This window comes from Aspergillus sydowii (genome assembly GCF_001890705.1).
Source record: "Aspergillus sydowii CBS 593.65 unplaced genomic scaffold ASPSYscaffold_2, whole genome shotgun sequence".
Classification (NCBI taxonomy): Eukaryota; Fungi; Ascomycota; class Eurotiomycetes; order Eurotiales; family Aspergillaceae; genus Aspergillus; species Aspergillus sydowii.
Window position 1 is genome coordinate 810,776 of NW_024467860.1, and position 24,064 is coordinate 834,839.

Sequence of the window (24,064 nt, forward strand, 5' to 3'; positions counted from 1 at the left end):
TCCCATTCTGACTATCCACCATGAATTGGCTCAAATCTACGTAAGCTTATCTCTGTCTGCCCATGCATCTCATTGTCCATCCCTTGACTGCAATCATATCATCGCCCTGCTAACCGTATCCACAGCCTCTCCGCTGTTGCGGGAACGCAGGAACCGATCTATGGCCCTGAAGCCATCCAACCTGTCTCTCAGCAACAGACCGAAGATGCCCCTTACAGAGAGCTTACCAAAGAGGATTTGCGATGGCGCGCCTTCCAGCACACAAATGTCGAGACCCAGACATACTATGCTATGGCCGACGATGGCACGCTAGTTATGGTTCAGATCATTTATAGCAACATCGCGTGAGTCCCATCGCTTGCATCCCCGTCATGTTCACCCCTCGATTCTGCTTACTTTCCGCCTTGGCCGGTTTTTGTAACGGTTCCTAATCATACGGTTTATGCACAGTGGAATCCATACTACCGCACAGTTCAACTGCAAGATCTTCAATACCTCAGGCGATGGAAAGCCGCACGTCTGGTTTTCCGATCCCCTTAACAACCACATGTTCGATGAGAGCATGCTCTCCTTTGCCGCTGACAACATCTCTCTGTCTTTGAACGAAGCGGGCGATACATACACCTTTAAATCCGCTGTGAACGAAGGCTGTCTCGTTGATTTGACCTTTACCCGCACCTCGCCAGGTTTCGCCATCGGCAAGGATGGCACAACATACTTCGGTACAGACCCTGAGAACCCATGGGGCTCTATGCGCCATATGTTCTGGCCCCGATGCAATGTAGCCGGGACCATCACCACTAAAGAGAAGGTTTATGACATGAAGGGTCGGGGGTTGTTCTCCCAGGCTCTTCAGGGCATGAAGCCCCACCATGCAGGTGCGTACAGAGAAGTCGGTGGAATTATGATATGGTTCTGACGTGAATAGCTTCCCGCTGGAATTTTGTCAACTTCCAGACGCCCTCTTTCTCCGCTATCATGATGGAGTTTACGACACCACCCTCCTACGGATCAACCGTGGTAAATGTTGGCGGTATCGTCAAGGACGGCGAGATAATCTACGCGGGCACTTCCAACACTGCAACTCACACAGAGGCGGCAGAGGACGAAACTAGTAACTGGCCGGAGCCAAAGTCCATCAGATGGGTGTGGGAAGGAAAGACGAAGGACGGTAAGCCCGTCACTGCAGAGGTTGACGGCCCGCTTGGGTCAAAACTTGACCGTGTCGACGTCATGGCCGAAGTGCCAGGTTTCATAAAAACCATTGCCGGCAGCGTGGCAGGCACGCGACCATATATTTTCCAGGTAAGCCACGGTTCGTTGAGGCTAGTTGCGCTAAGCTGACTGTTCGCCAGTACTCGCCTCAGGAGAAGCTCTCCCTGAAACTCAAGGTCGGCGACGAAGAATTTACGGAGGAAGGAAGCATGTTCTCCGAGGCGACTTTCATTTCCTAAATGTTTCAACGTACATAACACTGGTCCCTGGATTATCAACGGCGTTTCGAGTGCTTGTTCAAGACATGTGCTACCAGAGTTACATTACATATCTATAAAGTAGCAGTCTAGGTCTGCATAGTGTATAGTTAGTTTAATCCACAACGCTCTTTGCCCATTATCAGTATGCTAAGGTAGAAAACGCCTCATTTCCACTGGCCATGGCTCAATAAGACTCGTCCATTTCAGCATTTCAACACATTTGACTCGTGTTACAACATAGAAAGTGTTATAATAGCCTACAAACTAAAGACGCCCTCGGACCATGTTTTTCTTTCGTGGCCTCGTGTCCCTTCTCAACTCCGACTCGACCATACAGCATCTTTCAATTCCGCTAGCTTGAATAACTCTCCTACCACAGAATCGTCAGCACATACATAACAATGGCACGAGTAGCGACATGCGTACTACCTATGTCGAGATACAAAAGACACAGGTACGTTAACCATATCTTTTTCGACAACCCCCCTCTCGTTCTTTCTTAAAACGAAACACCAACGTTCAATATCACGTATATAGGATCTTGCGGGACAACATACTCGGCATTAGTACGTTTGTCACACCTCCCCGGGGACCCAGTTCTCATATCCACAAACACTACACCCACATGAGGGCCTCTCGAAGACGACAGGGGAGCCCAGTCCGGCTAACACAGTTAATCTTCCCAATGTAGCACGACCAGCCATCCGGTAAGCCCCCAGCAATCCCGTTTCGAGTGCATCCCTGGGCCTAATACAAGGATACCCAGTCGCCTCGCCCGTCGCGGGGGAGTTTACCGAATAAAAAAAGAGATATATGAGGAGATCAGAATTGTTTTGAAAGAGCGCTTGTCAGACGTGAGTAGTTCTACTTGGCTTCCATGTCATGACTCTCGTTCGTATGCGCGGCTGTTCGCTGGACTAATATACTTTTTTTCTTACATGGGAAAAACAGATCATACGTAACATTGTTCTGGTACTAGAGTCGAGTACTTCGCCATCGCACCAGAGAAAGGTAAGCAAGTTGATCCTAGAAACTGCTTCAAAAAATACTAGCTCTGGACTGACGGCACGGCACGGCTTCTCGCTTGTTGATTCTAGCTTGTGACAACGCGAGATGTGAGTTTCTTACTTGACATATCCATCGATTTATCGATTTCCATTCCTGTTGCTGTTCCGCTGTCTTTGAATTATATTGTATTTTTCATACAGAGACGCATCGAGCAGCCAATGGTCTTTTAGTGGACCATTGAGTAGAAGGAAGCAATGCTGACTGGAAACTCTCGATGCTCAATAGGTGGTCTACGCGCTGAACCGGGTATGTCTTGCTTTCCATCGTCTCCCCGGACAGATTACTGTGCTGATATGATACGGCTGGACAGATGGGCCACACATTATACGGATTTCAGTAAACGAATTGAGATGGTGTTTGCAACCAGTTGGAGGACAAGCAGACTAGGTGATACAGATGGCTCACAGTGGTAGCTTCCCTCCCACGTTAGTCTTGGGCCGGTTGGAGCAGTTGAGCTCTTCAATAAGTGGAGTTATGAGGAAGTGCGGATCAGAGATATCTTCTTGAGAGAGGGTTTTTGTTGTTTGTTCCAAGCGATGTGTGATTATACACATTGCTGGAATATGGCCCGATGTTACTCAGTTGTTTTTCGAAACATGCAGAGAGGGAGGATGAGAATATCACTGGTGAGGGAAGATAAAGTGTTAACTCTAGTACTCATTGGAAGTTTTGTTTCTGGGGAATTCATTCTTGACAGGTATATTGTAAACAAAGTCACATCTTCGTGCATGAGGTGCTGCAGGCCCATAGTGGCCATGAGTTCCTGCATGGAATTTAGTATTACCTGCAAATAGTACAGGAGGTATACTGGATCTTGTATGTATCGGGTATAGTTTTCTAGATGGCGTTCCCATTAAATAATCAGACTATATTCAGATCAAGATCATTATATTCCTTCCCCACGAAACCATACACAGCTTTATCATCATAAATTGGCGAATTAATGTTCATGTATCCCTCATCAACCTTGCAATTACTTTTCTCCACAACTCCAACCCCATCTACAGCTTTTCCTGCTTCGCACAAGCGAACATCAACCACCACCCATTTTGCAGACTCTTCACATACACATCGATGATAGAGTCATAGAGCTGACCCTTAGATATATTCTTGACCTTCTGCACGCCCGCCAGGATAGTCCCAACCTGCTCACCGTAGCCGAGCTGGAAGTATTGAGGGACGTCGTGGCCCGAATTGTCACGCTGGAGCATCTTTCAAAATGCAGAGCAGTCTATTGATTTCCATAGTAAAGAAAATAATAACTCAGAACAGAAGCCGTAATATATCATCCTACCTAATTATCATCCTGTCCAGCATGTCGCAGGCGAACTTCAACAGTCGTGTGGTAACATCCAACTAAGACCACCTGATTAGCAACCTGTATGTCCAACCCACAGGAAAGAGAGAAGCACTCACATTTTCTTCCCACATGACACCAAAATGGTGACCCGGCAGCACTCCGCAGACCAACCCATCCGTCATTTCCCACCCGAGCAGGTTGTGGGGGATGTAGGGATCTAGTTCACTTAATAGTCGGTCCACCCTGATAAGTTTACCCTTCTGCAGCTTGGACCTTCATGTGGGATATATGCATACAAGTCTATTGCTGAAATGTGTGGTCTAAAGAAGACTGGAAGAGTTTAAAATAACACAGGAACATGAAATATAGGAAGAAACATTAAAACATATCAGGATATGGCCAAAGGCCAGTACAAAACATTTCATATCCGCCTGCGCCTTCGACATAACACCATGAATTCTTACAATAACAAAAGAAAAGGTAACATAATACTAAGCTTCAATCATAAGTTGCTCCCCCTCATCCAACAACGAGGTCACCTTGGACAGGTCCGAGATCATCTTCTTGCCATGCCCAACAAGCAGAAGCTTCTCGGCATTTGCCGGCAGACCAAGGTAAGTCGGTGGCTCTCTCTCTGGAAGGTCGTTGACCCATTGCACGAAGTTCTGGAGCCCAGTTCCTCCAGGTAGCGTCAAGCACTCATCATTCTCGACGCCGGAAACGAGCTTGTATTCGTCCTCGAAAGCGGCTGGTGTAAGGAAACTATTCACCAGGCGCTCCAGCTGTTGGAAGTCTTCACCGTCGTCGACCTTGCCACCGTACATTTCGGTGATCAATGTGCGGATCATGTCCCATGGGAGCTTCTGAGGTGCCACGTTGGATCGGCCTTGGGCATTGGTATCAACCCAGTAGTCGATAATGTATGCTGAGCATTCGTACTATTACACGAGTTAGCTGGTTTTCAAGCAATCAAGCCGGGAATCGGGATACTCACGTCGCTATCATTGAACTCCCAGAAGCCCTTCCAACCAAGACTTGGCGCGTAACGCAGTCTCTCTTGAACAACAGCATGCAAGAAGCAGAGCAGAAGATACACTCGTGCCTTCTCAACAGGAGCCTTGCTAGCGCGAGTAGACAACGAAGACAGGGAGTCCTTCATGTTCGCGCGCACACCGGCGGGCTGCTCGTACATCAACACACGAGAAGCGCGGATGAGATTGACTGGGATCTTGGGGCTCGATTCCATGGAGAGGAAAAGCCTGAAGTCCTTATGAGGCTTGAGCGAGGCGAGGCGCTTCTCCAAACTCTGCAGCCACGAAGGCGCAAGATGTACGTTCTTGACCAGAACCCAAGTTCCAGCGGAAGCCGCGTTGCTGATCGCTTTGTCGGCACTCTCGAGGCCTTCGTTGGAACCCATAGCAATGTTCGCGCAAGTTGCGTGCGTGCGCTCAACAAGGGCGTCGACCTTGTAACTAGCATCGAATCCAGGGCTTGAGCTGAGGGAAATTGGTGATGTGGCAGTTACCTGCCCCACGATGTGTTGCAGGTCGGTGCTTCCCTCATACAACTCGCGGCCAAAGACAGCAACAATAAAACGTTCAGCAGCCGGCACAAAACGGTCCATCCTGCACAGTTTGACGAGCAGTAGGGACCGGAGTTGCTTGTCGAGCTCCGACGTGTTCTCGTCCCAAACAGCTGGGACATAGTTCTCCGCGAGTTCTTCGCTCAAGAACTGATCCCACTGTTCTGCAGTCACTGCAGGGAGATGGGATTTGAATAGTGACATGTTCGCAAACCCGCTCATCACCTGGACCTTGGCCTCGGGATTGGCTGACAAGTCGTTATCTTCCGTGGATTCATCCAGAATGGTGTCAATAATGCCCTTGTCCATGGGATAAGGAGCCGCCTGCGCCAAGAGCATGGCCAAGGTGATACGATCCTTTTGGATGACACCCAACGAGGTCCGTTGATAAGTAGTGACAAAGAGATCTCGGAGGATGATGTCAATGCGCCGAAGATAATCTCGCTTTTTATCAAGACCTGAATTTTCGAGATGTTTGTTGGCGTGCAGAACCGAGTCAAAGATGTCGGTGAAGTATTTGAGGGAGAATTGGTAGAAATGGTTGATATGGTGGAGCTGTTCCAACACCGCGAACACTGCGCTGCACGAGCGTGCAACGATACTGTAACGTTGTGTGATTTCCTCCACTTCAGTCATGACACCTTCGGTCTCAGCCATCTTCTTGGAAATCTCTGCAGCCTCCTTCTTGAGAGTCTCGAGTGTCTCGATAACGTTGTCGTCATCAAGAATGTTGCCTTGGGACTCGTTGAGGGCTTGCAATAGACGCTTCTCAAGCTGGCGAAGATGAACCTTGAATTCTCCTTGGGCCTTGACAAGATCGGAGCGCCGGCTGTCCACGTCGTCTCGTTCAGATTTGAGGACTTCATTGAGCGACTGGATCTGCAAGCTGCTCTGCGTGATAGTGAAATTGACAAACGTGGTCCTGCTGCAGATGTCCGGGGCGAAAGATGCGGATGGGTCTCTTGTCGAGAGGAAAAGCTTGAAGGAAGGCGAGAAATCTATCTCCTGTTTGCCCAGCTGAATGAGAACACGTCCTCCCGTTTTCTGGTACTCTTTGTTGAGGACGTGGTTGAGGATGGGATCCAAGTGCTCGGCATCTTGAATAAGGATCGGGTTACCGAATCGAAGTGCACTTTCAAGCTGCTTGACAAACGAATCATCCAGGAAGCTGGTCACCGTAAGTTTCCTCTCTGAGCTCTCCTTCTGCAAGAATTCAGTAACACGGCCCGAAGGATCGATGATAAGCGGGTATCTGTTGTAGCGCTTCAGGAAGATGGCGTTCTCAGTGCTGAGATCGTCGACCGGCAAGGAGTGCGCTTGCCAGGCAAGACGTTCATCCGCGTTTGACAGGTATTCTGTGATAGGGTTGTGTGGCTTCAAGGCGATGCCGGATTGGACCAAGTGCTGGACCCAATCATCTGTCATCGCCTTACGGAATTGTTGGTCATAGAAACCAGCATAGGCAAGGAAGGCCGCCGCAACGAGGACGTCGCCAACAAGTGTGCTGATTTGGGTTTCGAACGACCTGCTTCCTTCCTCCCATCGGGTACGCTCAGAAGCCAGGCTGTCAAGTAGGCGCACACTTCGGTCGACCTTAAACTGCACTCTCTCCATCTCGGTCTTGATTGCCTGTGTTTCACTAATAAGAGCAGCATACTCATCCTTGTAGGTGGCGATACTGTTCTCAAGATCCTTAATCGTTGTTTCAATGGTTTGGGCTTCTTCCTTGGTTTGAAGCGCCTGTTGCTCTAGTTGACCAACCTCGTCACGCAGGGGTCCAACTCGATCCAAAATCTCAGAGTAGTTGACCTGTGCTGAGACCCACTGGACCAACGGACCGCAGGCCTTACTGGCTCTGTTGACTCTTTCGTAGGTGAAATCCTCCTTGGAGAAGAACTCGTTCTGCATCTTAACCCTGTGGTTTTTCGTCATCTGCTTTTCGTTGTCGTAGTTGACAATGCTGGCAATGAAATCGTCCCTTCGAACAATTCCTTGTATCGTCTTCCAGCTATCAACCTTATGCCCAAGCAGAGTGCAAACAGCTTCTAAAGCAAGTCTAACACCAGATGGAGGATTGCCCATGGAACGAACTTCGGTCAGGTGCTGGCGTTTAATGTTACTGACACTTCTTTGTGCTTCCTCGACGGCGGGCTCAGCCCTCGCAAGGTCGTTCAAGACGACTTCTCTTCGAGTAGCGACTTCTTGTTCCTGTTTCTCCAAGGCGGCTTGCACCTCGAGAGACACTGCTTTCCGTTGCTCTGCCTCACGTTGATCTGCGACCATACGTTGCAACTTTTCATTGGCCTCTGTGTCTTTCTTCTCCAGTTGCGTCTTCTTCTGAGCTAGACTGCCACGTAAATCGCTAACTTTCTCGACGGTGTCTCTCAATTTCTCGAGACCAACATTCAAGTGCCTCTGTTGCTCCTCTAGGTCTTCGCGTTTTTCATTGAACAGTTTCACATACTGGGCGACGAAGTCAAGGTAATGGCGGGGAGTCAGGTATGTTGTCTTTCCTTGTTGTTTCTGTAGGCGCTGGTTGAATCGCTGGAGCGAATAGTGGATATAGACCATGGCATTGACAACCGCGTCGCGGTGTGATGCTGGCAGGCTGAGCTCGCGGTATGCGACTGGTATGCTGTCTGGCGCAACAAAGTTGGCTTTATCAAGGTCAACCGACTGAGTGAGTTCAGAGCCAACCTGGAAAAGGGCCTGGTCAGACCAGTCTCCCATCCAGTTAAGAACGCAACGGTTAAACAACGCCGGACTAGTTGCGGCCTTCTTGGAAAGGCCTTCTTCGGGAGGGTTCATGGTGAAAACAACATGCAGGTTCTTGACAATCTGTTGGGTGAACCACTTATAGAGTTCCTCCTGGCTGTCAAGGATAAGACCTTGTCGCTGGGCACCCTCTTTACATGCTGTCATAAGGGAAGAGAACTCATCCCCTTCGAAAAGACCAGGAACCTCGGCATTGGCCAGAAGAGTGTTCATACGTTCCAAGAATCCGGAATCCAGAACATTTGATTCGTCCATAATGAAGCAGATCTTCTCTCCCTTGCAACCGGCACGGCGAAGAACGCTTCGTAGGTCGTCATCGAAATCTTCCGAAGAGTACTTGCCGTGTACCTTGATCTGGAAGACCTTCAAGCCATTCATCCAGGCAACGAAACGAGACAGTGTTGTTTTACCACTTCCGCTGACACCGATGAGAATAAGGTGACCCTGGGGTTGACGGAAGACACGATCAATGCGTAGGGCGTGTTCTAAGACGTCGTTGAATAGGACGAGGGGAACATCAACTTCTTCCTCGCAGAATGTCTTGAGACGCGCCTTGACAAAGTCACGTAGTTGCTCTTGCTCAACAGGAACGTAGTTCCTAGACAACCAATTAGAGAACAGAATTGGGCCCCTCAGTGCCTGCTCCTGGTCAATAGTAGGGAAATTTTCGAGCGCGATTCGTCGAACAGCATCCGCAGTCCAAGCTCTCTCGTCTTCGGTAACAAGACGGTCTTGGAACAGCCGTAAAGCTTCGTGTGCCCATATGCGAACCAAGCCTTCGACGGAGAGGCTTTCAAGTGGCTTAATGGCCTCGTATACACCGCGAACCCATCGGGTCAGTTCACGAGGAGAGTATACGTAGTGGGGCTGTATCTTTGGAGTAAATCGTGCCTGAGACTCCAGATAAAACTGCACCATAGCCTTGGTAAGTGACTCGGAATAACCACGTAACAACGGAAGAATTTTGAGGATGGCCGAGTTGAACGTCCCATAGATTTGATTGAGCGAGATTTCTCCAGGATAATCCACCATGACCAAAGGAGAGTGGCGGAGGAATCGCTCGGCCAGAGCCGTACGACCGGCATCGGTAGGGGGATTACAGGCACCGACAAATTGAATGCGGTCAAGAGTAACCCATGTCTTGTCGGATGTCCTCCAGAAGCCATTTTGCTCTACAAGCTGGCGCAGGAAGGAGATTGCGCGTTGTGTTCCATATCGGTCAGGTGCTGGCAAGTTGATTTCATCGCAGAAAATAACCAACCAGCGACCGATCTGACTGGGAGACATGATAACACCGTTCAGCGTCTTTTTGTATTCACAGTATTGCTCGAAGGTCTTGATTAGAAGGTCTGGAGTCGTTGCACTGGAGAAGTTGAGGCCAACAACCTCCATGTTCGGCAGTTTGCGAAGCGCGGCGAACAATGTCATGGTTTTACCAGAACCTGGAGGACCACAGAGGAGCAGTGGCTTGTGCTCTGCAAGCCATGAATAGAGAACATCTTCATGACGAACAGTATCCACCGTGGGAATCACCACATCGGTTTGGGTGATGGAATGGGTGTTGACATCAATAGTTGGCACCTGGGATTGCCAGCTTGACCAAGTTCCCTTAGGAAGGGCTACGTCGAAATCGATTATCGACGAATCAGTTTCGATGGGTAGATCAATTGTAGTGAGGCCAGACACGAACTCCCCGAAAGACTTGCGGTCTCCTAGGGGACAATCTCCAGTGAAAGACCAAACAAGGGAAAGAAGGAGCTTCTTGGAGATGTAAGACTCAATTTGCTCATACTCCAGAGGGAAGTCAACATGCTGGATATTGTACTCAAGAACATTCCGGCAAGCCTTATTCACGAGACTGAACAGCGTGTTAAGAGCGCGGATATCGGTGAACTCCATGATATGATTGTACTTCTTAGCTTCCGCAAGAGTCTTAAGGACGAGGTCGTCGGTCTGCAGGAGCTGGGAGAGGATAGTTGACAGCATATCTTGGCAATCCTGTGTCTTAACAGCACTTTGGCCGGCAGGAGCGCTGTCATCGTCTAGGTCCTCGAAAGTCTTCGTCTTAAGCGATTCAACATAGTTCGTGATGATCATTGCGGGCGTCACGGTGTCCTCATTGAGCCAAACCATACCACAACGACTGACAGTGGCCAGGGTGGCATATTTGAGGCTCTCAACTTCAAACATGATGCGAACATTTGGAGGCAAGTTTAATCGTTCTCCGTTGGGTAGGGTAAGCAGTTTGTTGTCGTCAAGCACACTGTTCAGGTTCTCAACCCATTCTGGGTCGACATCTCCATCGAACACAATCCAGTGTCGCTTAGTGTCTTCACCACGGAGGTTGTCCACAATCTTTCGTAGGATACCAGTGAAGAGACCATCTGTCCATTCCCTAGTAGTGCTATCGAGGTTACCGTAGAGCGCTTCTTTCGACATGACCTTTGAATCGATGATATGAGAAACCCCGTCAACTCCTTCAATGCGTTGAAGGGCTTGGAGCAGAATTTTCCACGCTGATGATTTACCGGCTCCTGATTTGCCGACCATCATAACACCATGATGGATGCTCTGGATCTGGTAGAGTTGAAGAGCCTTTGTGATCCACATCTCGCTGTCGACGAAGTGCTGTTCTTGGGCAATTTCTCGAATGGCAGCAGTAAGCTTCTCGTAGTTAGCTGGGACATATTCGACGCCCGCGAAGTCCTGTTCCTGAATCTGCAGCATTGTTGCGACATCTTCTCGAACCAATTTGGGAGCAATGGTTTCACGAAGACTCTGAACAATGATCTGTGGTTCGACAACCTCGTCAGGGCCAAGTTCCCCATCGGTATTTGCGATACGTGCACGCTTAAGTCCTCCTGAGCTGACCAGAACACTCTTCAAGGCACGAAGACCGAAATCGTAATGAGCCTGTTTAGACAATTGAGTGGAACAATGGTCGAAGAACGGCACAGTCTGCTGCGAAAGGCGCTTTGCTTGCTTGAAACCTTGGGAGAATAACATGACTTCGGCAATGAGCTCTTTGTCGGGTTTTGACATCGCGACACTCCTGAAGAGCTTCTTCAAGTTGTCCGGAAGGTTGGATCGTCCAGCATAGCCAGGGTTCATGGTAATGAAAATACCAGTATTAAGGTTAACACTCAGACGCCTGCCAACCAGATCGATCTGAGACTTGTCATCGCTCTCGCCATTTCTGAGACCAATTTGGATGTTCTGGATTTGTTGTGAGACAGCCGACAAGATACGTTCCTCAAGACGGTTGAACTCATCGAAACATCCCCAAGCGCCGACTTGACAGATACCGAGGAAAATACGGCCCATTGCTTGGAAATCGAAAGTGTCGTCACAGCAGAAAACGAGAGTGAAACGACCAAGTTGGAGACCCAGGGCCTTGACGGACTCGGTTTTTCCTGTACCTGCAGGTCCATATGGAGATCCACCGAGTCTTTGGCATAGTGCCTGAGTAAGGGTGAGGAAACAGCGATCCGTAAGAGGAGTGCGCACAAGGCGTTCGGGAACACCAAGGTACTCAAACCCGTAGTTCAATTTAGAGTTCGCCATATGGACGTGCAACCTTTGCAGGAAGTCGCCTTCGCTCTGGTAAACATAGCGCATTTGAAGCAGCCAGAGGTAGTGTGTTGGGCTCGTGGCATTTGAGGCAATGAGCTTGGAAATGGTATCGCGCTGATGGACAAACTCTGTAATGAGATGCTCGCATTTCTTTCTGCTGATGGGGTCCAGGTCTCCAAGCACAGTCACTGCAAGGAGTTCGAGTAATCTGACCTGGGCGTCAAAGAGCGTGGGAAGGTTTGTGCCACCGCTTTCCAGCGACTTCTGAACCTCGTTTGTCCATACAACTTGACTGGCAAGGACGACGATCTGGGCAGGATAATTGGCAATGAAGTTGTCAAAGGCAGTGCGGTCAACCTCGGACGAGTTGTACAGAGGCTCAAATTGTTCAACCGCTTCCGCCAGAAGCTCGGCAAGGGTTGTTTTCATGTTGCTCTCAAGGGCAGTCAACCAGTCATTGATCCTAGGCGTCTTGACGAGATTGACTTCTTTCTTCAGCCTAACCTCTTCTCCCTCCTTTGACGTGAACCCGACGACGTTGCTGTCGTCATCCATCAGAACACCGGACAGACCGGCGAACATCTTCTTAAAATGTTTTGCAACTCTGAAAATGTCGTTACTGTTTCCAATGATTTCAAGGAGATCCTCGTCACCGACGAAGTAGAAACGAGGGAAGGAAACTCTCTCTCGTTCCAGGTATTCACCCAGAGCTTTCTGGATCTTGTTCAGCAACTCAGCCAGTCTTTCAAGGGATTTCTGAACTCCATTGATGGCAAGGACATCGAGAACAAATGGCGACTTGTACACCTTCTTCATCACGGCGAAAAACTCCGAATTGATATTCTGGAATCGGCTCGACTCTAGCGGCAAAAGGTGTTTAATGTCGACATTACCGGTAAAGACACCCTCGAGATAGACCCATTGGCGCTGGACGTCAATCCACACGTCGAAAAGAACATGAACTCGGTTCAGTTTGTCCTCCCATGAGGAAGCCTCTTCTTCAAATTCTTTGTAATAAGGAGAATGCCTCATGGCTTGCAGGGAGTTCAGGTTCTCACTGCACTTAGCGAAGAGGTCATCGAAGCCGCGAATAAGTCGGCACTTATTCTGGTAGTTAACCAGGTCAAGTGAATAATTTTGCCAGGTCTCACGAACAGACTTCAAGAACTCCTCAAGAGCCATTTCTCCTTGGGCTTGAGCAATGATGTTTCGTATCACTGTCTCGCTAGTCGCAAGTTGAAGATCCCATACATCGCCCAGTGTCAGAGACACGAGAGAGAATCTCTTTCCCGGTTTAAGAGCCTTGTAAATCTTTAACCAGTGTCGCTCACGCACAGCTTCCGATTTCATGTCCGACAGCAGAGGGTTAACTTTCAAGAGTTGCCGTAAAACATTCTGAATGTGCTCGAAGGCAGCATACTGCCGCATCCGACTTGGCATCTCCTTGGTCATCTTGATAAGGCCGTCAATAGACTGGCGGAGCTTTCTCGGTTGAATACTTGTCCAAAGTGCGTCTCGGAGGTCGTTAAGGCTCTTCCAAATAGTGGACAAAGCCGCCCAAACGGACATGAAATCTTGGACCTCTTCCAAAATTGCGGGTAATGAAGATTCCGCACTCGTTGGGAGATCAAGAGCTTCCTTAGCCTTGGATACCATCTCAAATTCAGACTGGAGAGATTCGAGGCGGGACTGGAACGAGCTAAGAGAGCGGGAGGCCTCCTCTGGCGGAATTGTTCCAGATACAGGCTTTTCTTCATTCCACTGTGCGATGGCCTCCGCAATCTTGTCGTTAATGACCTTATCCTCAGCCGAAATCTTTGCTCGCAGACCTTCGGTCTGGTCCGCAACAATTTGGCCTTTCCGGCTAAGCAATTCGTTGAGAGCCGCCCATTCACCATCAACATTCTCCACATGAAGCCAATCACTAGGGAACTGGTAGCGTTGACGGACAAGAGTAGCCTGACCTTGTCGGAAAATATCGACCTCGGGCTCCCACACCTTAGCCTTACGCTTGCACTGCTGCACAATAGTGATGAAGGATACTGCATGGGCGGTAGAAGCAGCCTCTAGGGTCTGCCCTTCCAAGTTGTGTCGAGCGGTGGCAATCTCTGAGTGTACTTCTCGCATGCGGTTTCCGAGTTTCGAGCCAAACTTCAGCAAAATTTCGTGCTGCCACTGGTCGTACTTCGCATTGACCCTGGTTTGGACTTGCTCGTAATCAATCTTAATGTTACCAAATGACCGACTAACTTCTGATGTATCGAAAGTGGCCCGACTTTTGCGGATTTCCTGAAGAAGCTGAAGCCATTGGGACAAGTCGTCACCCAGAATGTCATAAACTTGCTCAGACTGCAAATCCCAAAGCGATTGGAATTGCAGCCACTTGTCGACATACTGAGACACTTCCTTGAGTCTGACTTCGACAGTGCTGTAAACGAGGTTCAATTCCTCGGAACAATACTGTGGGAGATCGGCAAAGCAGGCCTCCGAGAGCTGAACCTTTTGCACCTCGACGGAAATCTGGTACCGGGATGACTTGATCTTCTCAAGGTTGCAGACGACACCGAGCCAGTTATCAAAATGCGAGAACCACGTTGCCCGAGCATATTGGAGAGGTGGGTCAAGATGGAGCACCTGGTTGCGCATGGATATCTCATGAGTAAGGGCAGGGAACTCAATGCTGTACGCCGGGACTTCTGATTCGCCTGCGGCGTTGATTACTTGAGAAGCTTGCTGGCCGTTCTGTGATTCTTGGAATGAGTTTATCCACTCGCGAATTGCTTTGTGTAGGCGTTCTTGGAGAATCGCCTCAATCTTCTGGTTCAGGTTGTGCACCCAATACCCGAGATTGACGTAATTTTCGAGGTTCAGCTTGTCCACCGCGCTTTGGATGACATTCAATCGCTGCTTAAATGCAGAGAACTCATAGGGACACGTTTTGAGCTCGTGAGTCGCCTTCTGGATAGTATCATTAATAGAAGCCAAGACTGTGGTCTTATGTTGGAGGACGGAAGCTGAGGCGGCGAACTCTCGCACGAACTGAACATGCTTGCTTTCACCCCTGCTGGGCATAACTGAATCAAGAGCACCGTTTGCTAGAGCAGCGTGTTTCACATGCAGTTCGTATGAGTGCACGAAGGACTCCCATCGGAGCGGAATGCCCCTTACGATCATGCTCTGAGCCTCGTTCACATATCCATTAAGCAACATCGCGACGTCAGTCATCGACAAGATGGAGCGGTTTGTCTGGAGCAAGGTGCGAACACTCTCCATCAAACTAATGGCATATGGGTACACACGTTTGGCTTCCTTGGAAATGTTGCTAACGGCATGGGGAACCTGGAAATTGAGCCAGAGGAGGTTCCGCACTTCCTTGAAAAGAGCAATAATTTGAGCATCAAAGTTCACCGCGAGATCCAAGGTGTTTCCTGCAGCTCGGTTGCGGATAATATTGAACAGCCGTCCAGAAATAGTGATTCGTCGCCGCTGTACATCATGCAACCAGGTCTCAAACACGGGGCGAGTATCTAACTTCTTCCTGAACAAATTACCCTCGGCCTGGAGCTTCTGGCCCTCGGAATGCAAGTGCCAGTCTTCTCCTAGAACATCTTCGACCTTACGCATATACCCGTCCAGCTGACGCTCGATCTGGCGTGCCCAAACAATCGCACCAGATACAGGGGGGAGATCGCGAAGCTGAGCCATTGCGTGGGCTTCCGAGTGGCCGTATTGCTGCTTGAATCGCTCATGCAGCGCAGATATATCCTGTTTCACGTTCTCGATGAGTTGGGTCTGGTATTCGCCAATAGCACCTCTGATCTTAGGGCGCACAAGGAGCGCATTGAACTTGGAAAATACCCGGAACATCTCGTTAGCGTTCTTTGCAGTGGCAAGACGATCACGCAGGCGAGCAATAATTGAATTTTCGACCCGAGACGTTCGTTCGTTATATGCGATCTCCTCCGTAATCCAGTTTTGCGTTCCTTGTGGCGAGACATCTAGCACGTCCACACTCTTAAGAGCAGCGTAGGCCTGTGCAACTTCCTCGACGGCGTCAACGTCGCCAATCTCTTCAACAATTACTGCTCCATCGGACCCCGCGCCAGCTGCAGAGTCTCCAGCAGAAGAGCTCTTGGGACCAAGCACGTTTGCGATGGTTCGCTGAAGTTGCTCGTGGTTAACACGGAACGTGTTCATGTATTTCAGTCGTTCTTGCGTCTTCTCATGGCGCGAGTTGATTTTAATCGGGATAAACTTCTCGTTTCGACGCCTGGTGGATTCGCGAGCAACGTTTGTGAATTCCTTGAGGTTGTCATCCCAGGTCCTCCAGATAGCACTAGCAGTCTTCATAAGGGTGCGGAATTCCCGGTAGTCGAGGTGCAGAATGGTCCTGCCGTTAAGTAAGGAATGTATCTGGGAATCAAGGTCCCCCGAGATGGCCTCCACGAGCGCAAGGGCACGCTTGATTGGGTACGGGCAGATCTTCATCTTCTTATTGAGATGGTTGAAAATGAGTGTAATAGATTCGCGGACCTTCTGCAACGAGGTCGCAGAGAGGAGTTCATCGAGAGGGAAGTCGCGCATCAGTTGATTATATTTCTGAACCAGGTCCGTCGCCTCACGCAGCCCAGTATCGGCATTGAAACTGAGAGTTGCCTGGTACCGCTTCGCCTGGCGCAGGATATCCAGAGTCAGCACAACTCCCTCACCTTGCAGCTGCTTCTCGATACCCTCAAGAGCTGATTCCATGGATAGCCAGAAGTTGATTTCCTGCGCAGCTGACCCACTATCCGCATCGCGAGACATCTTGGTAATGGTCTGAATGGATTTGATCCAAGCGTTAACATTATTCTGGATGCTGTTGATGAATGCGCTGCTCTCAAGTAGCGTAGCGTCAATAAGCTCCACAGAAGGCTTGACACCTCGCGCTTCCGCATCAACCAGGGCGGCCTGAACAACTTCGTGCAGAGGCAAATTCAGGGCGGGGATCTCAATGTTCTGCTGCAGATGCAAAAGTCCTAGTTCCAGTTCCGCGAATTTCTTCTTGGTACCTGGAACTCCAGTTTTGCCCTCGGCATCAGTTTTTGATTTCGTAGCACCCTCCTGTTCGCGTGTGTTGGCTTCAAAGTATGGGCTAAGGGCATGATGCACCATCAGATGTAAAAACTCGTAGGGCGACTGCGACGTTCCTTGTTGCGCTTGTGCGTTGTTGAGGATTACCGGACCAGGCAAGTTCATAACCTGGATTTGTGACGATATAGGGAGCGAGGGATCGATGGCAGTCGGCCGCTTTACGAAGGCCACTGATGCGACAGTTGTGGACGAAGAGGACAGTTCGGTGGAGAGGTTATACACATATTGCGTCGGAGGTTCTGCGGCGAATCACAAAGTCAGTTCAGTGCCATCCTACTGACCATTAGGAGCTGGGCCTACTTACCCTCACCATCCGCAGTTCCGTTCGTGTTCTCAGATGCCACAATATCCTTCTGCACGTAGAGCGCAACTTGCGACTCCGACGCAAACCGTACGCATCTTTGCGCAGTTTCACCGTATTTGGGCTTTGATAGAAGGCTGCCGGTGTTTTCAAGCTCGCTTCTCAGCGCTCCTAGAGTAACCCGCAGTACATCCACCAAATATTGCACAACAGCGTCTGCATCAACCAAGGGGCCCTCAGAGATAGCGGTGGAAACACCGTCAGGAACCTCGGAAGAGGCGACCTCCATCACGATCGATTTATCTATGAAAAGTAGCCCGACGGTGTCATCGACAATGGACTAGAAGGTGGAGATCACGACGTGGTAGAAACGGAAAGTAAATCGCAGGCAGGCGGCGTTTCGCAGCTCAAGGCTGAATGCTCGCAACAAACAACAGTCCGATAAGAAAGGCGGCGGCGGTGACGCGGGATACCGGAGAGGCAACGCAAATGGGGAATACGCTGAAAGCAAAAGAATCAGAGTAGAGAAAGTGTAGATTAAATGATTATGGAGCGTTCAAGAACACGTCCGGCTGTCGATTTAGCTCCAACCTGTCCAGAGGTTGAGTTGGTCGCTAGCAGGTACAAATCAGCAATATGGACCAGAGACGCGGCGGGCTTCACAGGCGTGTTTTTGGTTACTTTCAGGGGGTAAATTACGCTAGTCCTGTCCTGGATTAGTGGCCTGCCACGTTTCGCTGGTTCCTATTTTTACACGTGATCCGCCGTTATTGCGGCGCTGGGTTTCCTTGGTTTGCTGTTTGATATTCCATAACTTGCGCGCCTGCAGAAAGTCTATCAAAGAAGCTTCTCTAGTATCTTTCTACAACCCAGGGTACAGAGGTGTTTGTCCGATTAACCCCCCTAAAGCCTAAGGGCTCTCTGTTTATCTCAAACGGCCGTTCCAAGGTCCGTCTTTGGTGGGCTTTCCGCCTCTCGGCAATTGCATTTGAACTCCTCGCGGAACTCAGCTTGGCCAATACTCTCCAGCATATCCAGGGCTTTTTCGCTTGCTTTTACCTTTGCATAACGACTCGATGAGGCTATCCCCTCAGCAATAATCGTGTCGTGGATCATCACAGCAGCCAGCACCCGTGGTGGTTCTCCGTCAACGGCAGGGATCTCGCCTGCTTTCAAGCAGTAGTCCGTGCATCCATATTCATTTGTCAGTCGATTATGGAGGAAGGTCTAGTGGGGCTTAATCTCGGTCTATTTCACCATTAAACGTGGAGGTGGACTTACTGTCGGATGTTTGTTGGCAAAAGTATCGTAAATCGCCATATCTTGGAAGAACGGTTTTATGTGTCGTTGGTAAAATGCCTCAACAACACCGAAATCGAAGTTCGAGTCCACAAATATAGCTCCTAGGTAAGCTTCCACCATGTCTGGTAAACACTTTTGGTGAGGTCAGCTACGCGAAATCGTATTGTTGCATAATCAGTAGACCTACCTTGGGCGGATCAGTAGTTCCGGTCCAATAGTCGACAGCGACCTCATTTTCCAATTCCGCGGCCTCTATTTCCTCTGCATATCGATTGATGCGAGAAAATAGTGGGGTGCTGAACAGCCTGAGGTGCTTATGGAGGCCGAGTTGGACTGCCAGGGCTCCCAAGAACTTGTTGGAAACCATAGCCATCTAGAGATAGAAATTAGTGAAGCGCGTTTGCCATCGTTGAGCTTAGCTAACGACATTACCTTGTGTTCTGTGAGCCACTGCGGGTCTCGATGCGGATACCGTGAGAACAGGTCCTCTACACAGGCCATGTCAAGCAACGAATCACCAAGGAATTCCAACCTTTGATAACAGGGCACAGTGGCCCACGCCGAAGGGAAGGAAGGATGAGTGCATGCTGAATGAAGTAGTCTTGGATAATTGAATCGGTATCCAAGTTTCTCTTCGATAATTTGCGCCAGTTTCTTCTCAAACCCTGTTGCATTCTCAGTCTGGTATTGAGGGAATGTATAGACGGAAATGTAGTCCTTCCAGCAAGATGCCTCATGGTCCTCATTATCAACGAGAGTAGTCACAGCCTTAACTGCCATGTCGAACCGATTATCAGGGCTACCGGAGAGCAGAGCAGCTCCTATCAAGGCTTCACACACATCTGCTATTGTCTTTTCTGCGAGGTAATGCTTCGCCGAGGACAGAAGCTTCTTACTATGATCCTTGCCTTTCAATAAGGAAAGCCCCTCTGGGTACCAAGTATGTCTACATTTATGGTCAAATGCTATTCTAGAGAAAAATCTTGGGAAAGCTCATACCTGGAAAATCCTTGGCTACGGATGTATCGATAGATCTCTTTCTTGACGGCGGTATTGAACAGGTTCTTGTTGCAGATTAGACACATTCGCTTGACGTGAAAGTCAAATTCGTCGTTGTCGGGGTTCTGTGCAAAGAGTGAGATTGATGTTGCCATTTTGAGAAAGCAATCTCCCAAGAACTCCAGACGCTCATAGTTCTTCCCCATCCCCCTCTGGAACTGGATTTGTTGGGCACGATGCTCCTCGGTATTATCAGAGTCCTTAGTGAATGCCTCCAAGGCAAAGTTTGGTTTCACAATGAGATCCAGCTCTGAGCAAGCTTCTAGGGTTATTAGGTAACCATCAAGCCTGGTGACTATAGCGGGGAAAGCAAGGCAAGATGCTGCAACAGAAGCGGGAAGCTTTCGCGGCGTCAGTGGTTAAGCGTGATTTAAATCCCAGGGTCAACTAACCGCCGATATCTTTAAGGGCTCCAAGCAAACAAAGCACTTCGTTTCTGCTTTTCTCTCTTGATCCGACATTTTGTCGAGCATGTTCCTTCGAAGTCGGACCAACTCCGCTCTGTAGACTGGTTGGTTCCAGCTACACTTGGACAGGAAATTGGCCCTTGAATTTTTAGACAGGCTTATACAATAGTTCATTATGTCGTTCATGTGTCGCCGATGCGGGGCATATGAAGGCGGAGGATCTGAAGGTTTCAAGCTTTCATCCACAGATAGGGTGAAGTACCGACAGCGGCCATCCCAGGGATCAAACACAAACCGGCCACATAAGGTCTCCGGATCCGTTATCTGCGAAAAGTCCAGCCCGTCAAGGTCGTCTTTCAAAGCAACAGTATCCCAGTTGATGCAAGTTGACGGATCAACACCGGATTCTGGAGCGTTTTGTGTGCTTGCAGGAACAAGCCAGTATGGCATGTTCTCAGGCTCGCAGTTGTACATCTTTTGGAAAACATCAAGAAAGACCCGGAGTGTAAATTCAGTGATAGCACTGACCATCTCTGTTGACAATACGCAAGCTGCTTCCACAGAAACAAACTGAACCTCTGTCTCCACGTCGTCTTCCTCGAGCCATATAGGGAAGCTTGGGAGTTGTGGTAATCTCTCTCTGGTCAAGAGAACCATGCTCGCTAGCCTACGTGAAAGTTGTCTGGTAGGCTCAAACTTGAGGAAGGTGGCGTATAATGTTTTCGGCTGTATACCACGACCCCTAGCCCAAAGGGATGGCTTATGTAGCATGTCATACTGATTGGTTTTCTTGCAGGTTATAGCAAGTTTCGCGTTCCTCATGGCTGGTAGGCGCCTATGATAAACGGAATTGAAGTGATCATCAAGCAACTTGTGCTTCCTCAGCAAGACACAAGTATCAAACGCTGCTGACCGTTTTGCGGTCGATTTGTTCATCGCCGGACTACCATTTAGGCCTCTTATCGGAGATCTCTCTGGCAGTATTACTTCACAGACAAACGCATCTTTCGATGGAAGAACTACATAGGTAACTTGACCTGAGACATCACCTTCGTATTGCTGTATGACATTCCGGTTGTTAATTAATAAGTACAGTGTGTTCCACGGAGTCAGTACTCACCATGGAACTCGCATACCGCGATAAAACAGCCAAAGCAGAGTGGTAAGTCAACTTCGCACCCGAACTCTTGATGGTGTACACTCTTTCGACTTCTTCCGAGCCTGAGAGTCCCAGAGGTCCGTCATTCCCCTTCAAGATCCGATCCTCCGGAAGTGATTCGCAGAAAACTTGCATAATTTGCTATAGGGTCAGTCATAGCATGTTTCCTGGGGCCTGGTCAAGCTTACTTACTTCCGCATCACGAACCTCAAGAAGGCGTTGTTGCTGCCCCTCGTTGTCGCTCTCCACAATACTCGCATACTAATATTACCTTTTGTTAGATTATATCAGCATAGCATGAATCATAACGTACTGTAGAGTTGGCTTGTCTAGCGCGGCCACGACTCTGGACATATTGGATCATGGTATTGAACAGATCAAAGCTAGACAGTTAGCATCATCGGCTAGAGTTGACGACGTGTAGCCTACCGCACAACCAAATTACAATCAGCGATATCGAGGCCTTCCTCGGCCACGGAAGTAGCAAACTACCAGTGATCAGAGTAACATATCCATATAAGGTTTCAACACATTGCTTACCAAACAGTTAATTTCTCCACTCCTGAACTTAACAAGGGCAAGAAACTGCTGACGGAATGATATGTTTGCCGATGTCAGGTCGTCAGACCGCGCACCAATCAATAACCCTGGCCTTATATGCGGTATCTCCAAAGCTGTAAAGAGTTCCAGCAACATAAGGGCAGTATAACGCATTGTCGTAAAAACTATACATTTTGTTTCTGGTTTGTCCTGGTAGTGTTCGGCGAGCTTTTTCTGGAGAATGCGGACCTTTTGGCTTAGCTGGCCTCGCTCATCTGGGCTATTGAGCGTATGATCCTTTGCAATGTCGCTCGCTTCTTGCAATCGGGACATCTCCTCCCTTGATTTCCCTTCGAGTTTCGGTAGCACGCTGGCAGAGAAGACGTGCCTCCAGACCCCATCTGAGCACCATCTACCGAGCTCAGAACTCGCTTGCCAGGAAAATCGAAAAACGGACTTCAAATCCTCAATATCGCCAAAGCGACTCTCCATCATTTTGTATAGATTGGTTCCAAAAGGTGATTCAAGTCTATCATAAAACCATACCTCCTCAGTGGGACGCTTGATGAATTTGTGTATTTGGGATAGTTGGGACGTTGTAGCAATTTTGCTGTCCAGATACAATTCCAGATTCCTGTATAGGCGCCAGTCAGTGCAACCATAAGAGTAGACTTTTTCAACGACATACATGGCGCCCTCTGCAACGTCGCCTTTCGTATCAATTGGAGAAGCCGTCATTCCAAAAATCCGCGGCCTTTTCGACAATTCCGTAAAAAGGTACGAGTCCCTTATTATCCTATAATATAATCAAAATAAGCACTATTAACACGCGGCACTCGTCACAAACCGTGCATAAACATGGTCCTTCTTCGTATGGTGGGCTTCATCAAAGATGAGGAGGTTGATCTGTTCCATCTTGATGTGGGCATTAAGCAAGCATTGGTGCAGGATTTCTGCAGTGCAAACAATCACCATGTACTTTTTGAGAAACTCATCCCAGGCCTCTCGGCTCCAGAGGTCAGTGCCCAAAGCTCCGAATAAGTGGCCGACGCTTGTGTCGAGGTTGTTTCGCAAAAATCCTGCTTGTTGGTAGGAAAGCGTCACACTATCAACCTGAAAAAGTTATCAACCTTGTTTTCTCTCTATATACTTCGTTTTCCACATACCAGAAAAAAGGAAATCCGGCGCGCCCCTCCATCTGCGCGGTTGTTAAGTTCTCTCTCTATGATATGTTTGAGCAACAATACAGCTATCAATGTCTTTCCAGCTCCTACAGTAAAATTAGAATAACAAACATTGCTTTGGTGATTGACATACCTGTAGCCAGGACCGCGATTGTATTCTCCGCCTTGGCCCTCTCAAATAACTCTATCTGGTATTCTCGAGGGTCGAGCGTGCCCTGCTGGTTATCTTTGGATGCAAACAGTCGAGCTGTAGACGCCTGGGTACTCTGAAAGGGCTCGATTCTTTCATCGCAAGTATCGACACGCTTAGCGAGTCTAGGAGAACGTTAACCTTTAAGAGGCAGCGATGAGTCTCGGTTACTGACAATGCTTCGAAGTTCGCTTTCTGGGTCTTTCGACGCTGCGAGACGTCCTCGATGGGAGATATTATTTCGATATCGGACTCGTCGGATGACAGTCTGTCTTGCTCTTCAATCGAACTCACCTTGAAATATACTGTCAGTAACCTCTCGGCCCTTACACTCCCATTTGGGCTCCATAGGAATACATGGATTTCATAGAAAGACGGACGGACTCACCATTGACACTGACGCAGCTGACCTTGCGTCCCTCATGATGCAGTCGCCAGAGAAAAGTCTAGTCAGTTTTGAGATGCTAACAAAAGAAACGATCGAACAGGTTGAAGTCCTGGTGGGAGTTTTGTTGATTCGAAAAGGCACCTAGGGAGATAATAAAGGGCGGTCAATAGGGAAAATAGAAGGAGTGACTAGAAGACGAGCAGTGACAATTGTTTTTAATAACTCGAGCCTGAAGGCAGCCGCAAACACTGAACAAACGCGCATTCACATTTTCTTCATAACAAACACCTTGTTCACAGGTCCACTCTAATAAATATATAACTTGGCACGAGACATTGAAGGATAGCACACCAATACGCACATCGTTGTAATGATAAAGAATTGTATTATTTTAGCCAAGTGAATGTAGCGAGGTCACCTAGCTCGACATAACATTCAAGGGTAGTACAGCGTACGGAGGACAATATAGGTAAAAGCCGATTGGCAGGGATGAGAGACTGGTGGGGAGATTTGTGTCTGCGGGGCAGCCCTGGAAATTAAACTCTTGCTGTCCGCCGGGATGGATCGACATCTGAGGGAACCGGAGCTTGTCTCTTCAAACATCATTCAATTTTCCGCAGATTCAGAG

At 48.9% G+C, this 24,064-nt stretch overlaps 3 protein-coding genes across 3 annotated transcripts; 1 reads left to right on the top strand and 2 right to left on the bottom strand.

Moving 5' to 3' along the window:
* Window positions 1-20: 20 nt before the first annotated feature.
* Window positions 21-1,454, top strand: ASPSYDRAFT_27649 (survival factor 1 family protein; the record flags this gene model as incomplete). The annotated part of the gene is made up of 5 exons (XM_040844418.1): window positions 21-40; window positions 126-344; window positions 451-878; window positions 929-1,305; window positions 1,356-1,454. 5 exons carry the CDS (start codon window positions 21-23, stop codon window positions 1,452-1,454), a joined length of 1,143 nt encoding a protein of 380 aa, XP_040705799.1.
* A 3,313-nt stretch (window positions 1,455-4,767) lies between these two features.
* Window positions 4,768-17,828, bottom strand: ASPSYDRAFT_40568 (dynein heavy chain). The gene is made up of 2 exons (XM_040846107.1): window positions 17,211-17,828; window positions 4,768-17,145 (listed from the first exon to the last, which is right to left on the bottom strand). Exons 1-2 carry the CDS (start codon window positions 17,494-17,496, stop codon window positions 4,805-4,807), a joined length of 12,627 nt encoding a protein of 4,208 aa, XP_040705800.1. The 5' UTR covers window positions 17,497-17,828; the 3' UTR covers window positions 4,768-4,804.
* A 165-nt stretch (window positions 17,829-17,993) lies between these two features.
* On the bottom strand, window positions 17,994-23,887 carry ASPSYDRAFT_195183 (putative RNA helicase/RNAse III). The gene is made up of 17 exons (XM_040843710.1): window positions 23,437-23,887; window positions 23,224-23,342; window positions 22,992-23,173; window positions 22,841-22,944; window positions 22,522-22,787; window positions 22,363-22,470; window positions 21,675-22,308; window positions 21,564-21,622; window positions 21,448-21,517; window positions 21,327-21,395; window positions 21,096-21,275; window positions 19,961-21,034; window positions 19,509-19,909; window positions 18,942-19,455; window positions 18,697-18,882; window positions 18,489-18,641; window positions 17,994-18,434 (listed from the first exon to the last, which is right to left on the bottom strand). Exons 1-17 carry the CDS (start codon window positions 23,470-23,472, stop codon window positions 18,138-18,140), a joined length of 4,452 nt encoding a protein of 1,483 aa, XP_040705801.1. The 5' UTR covers window positions 23,473-23,887; the 3' UTR covers window positions 17,994-18,137.
* Window positions 23,888-24,064: the final 177 nt, after the last annotated feature.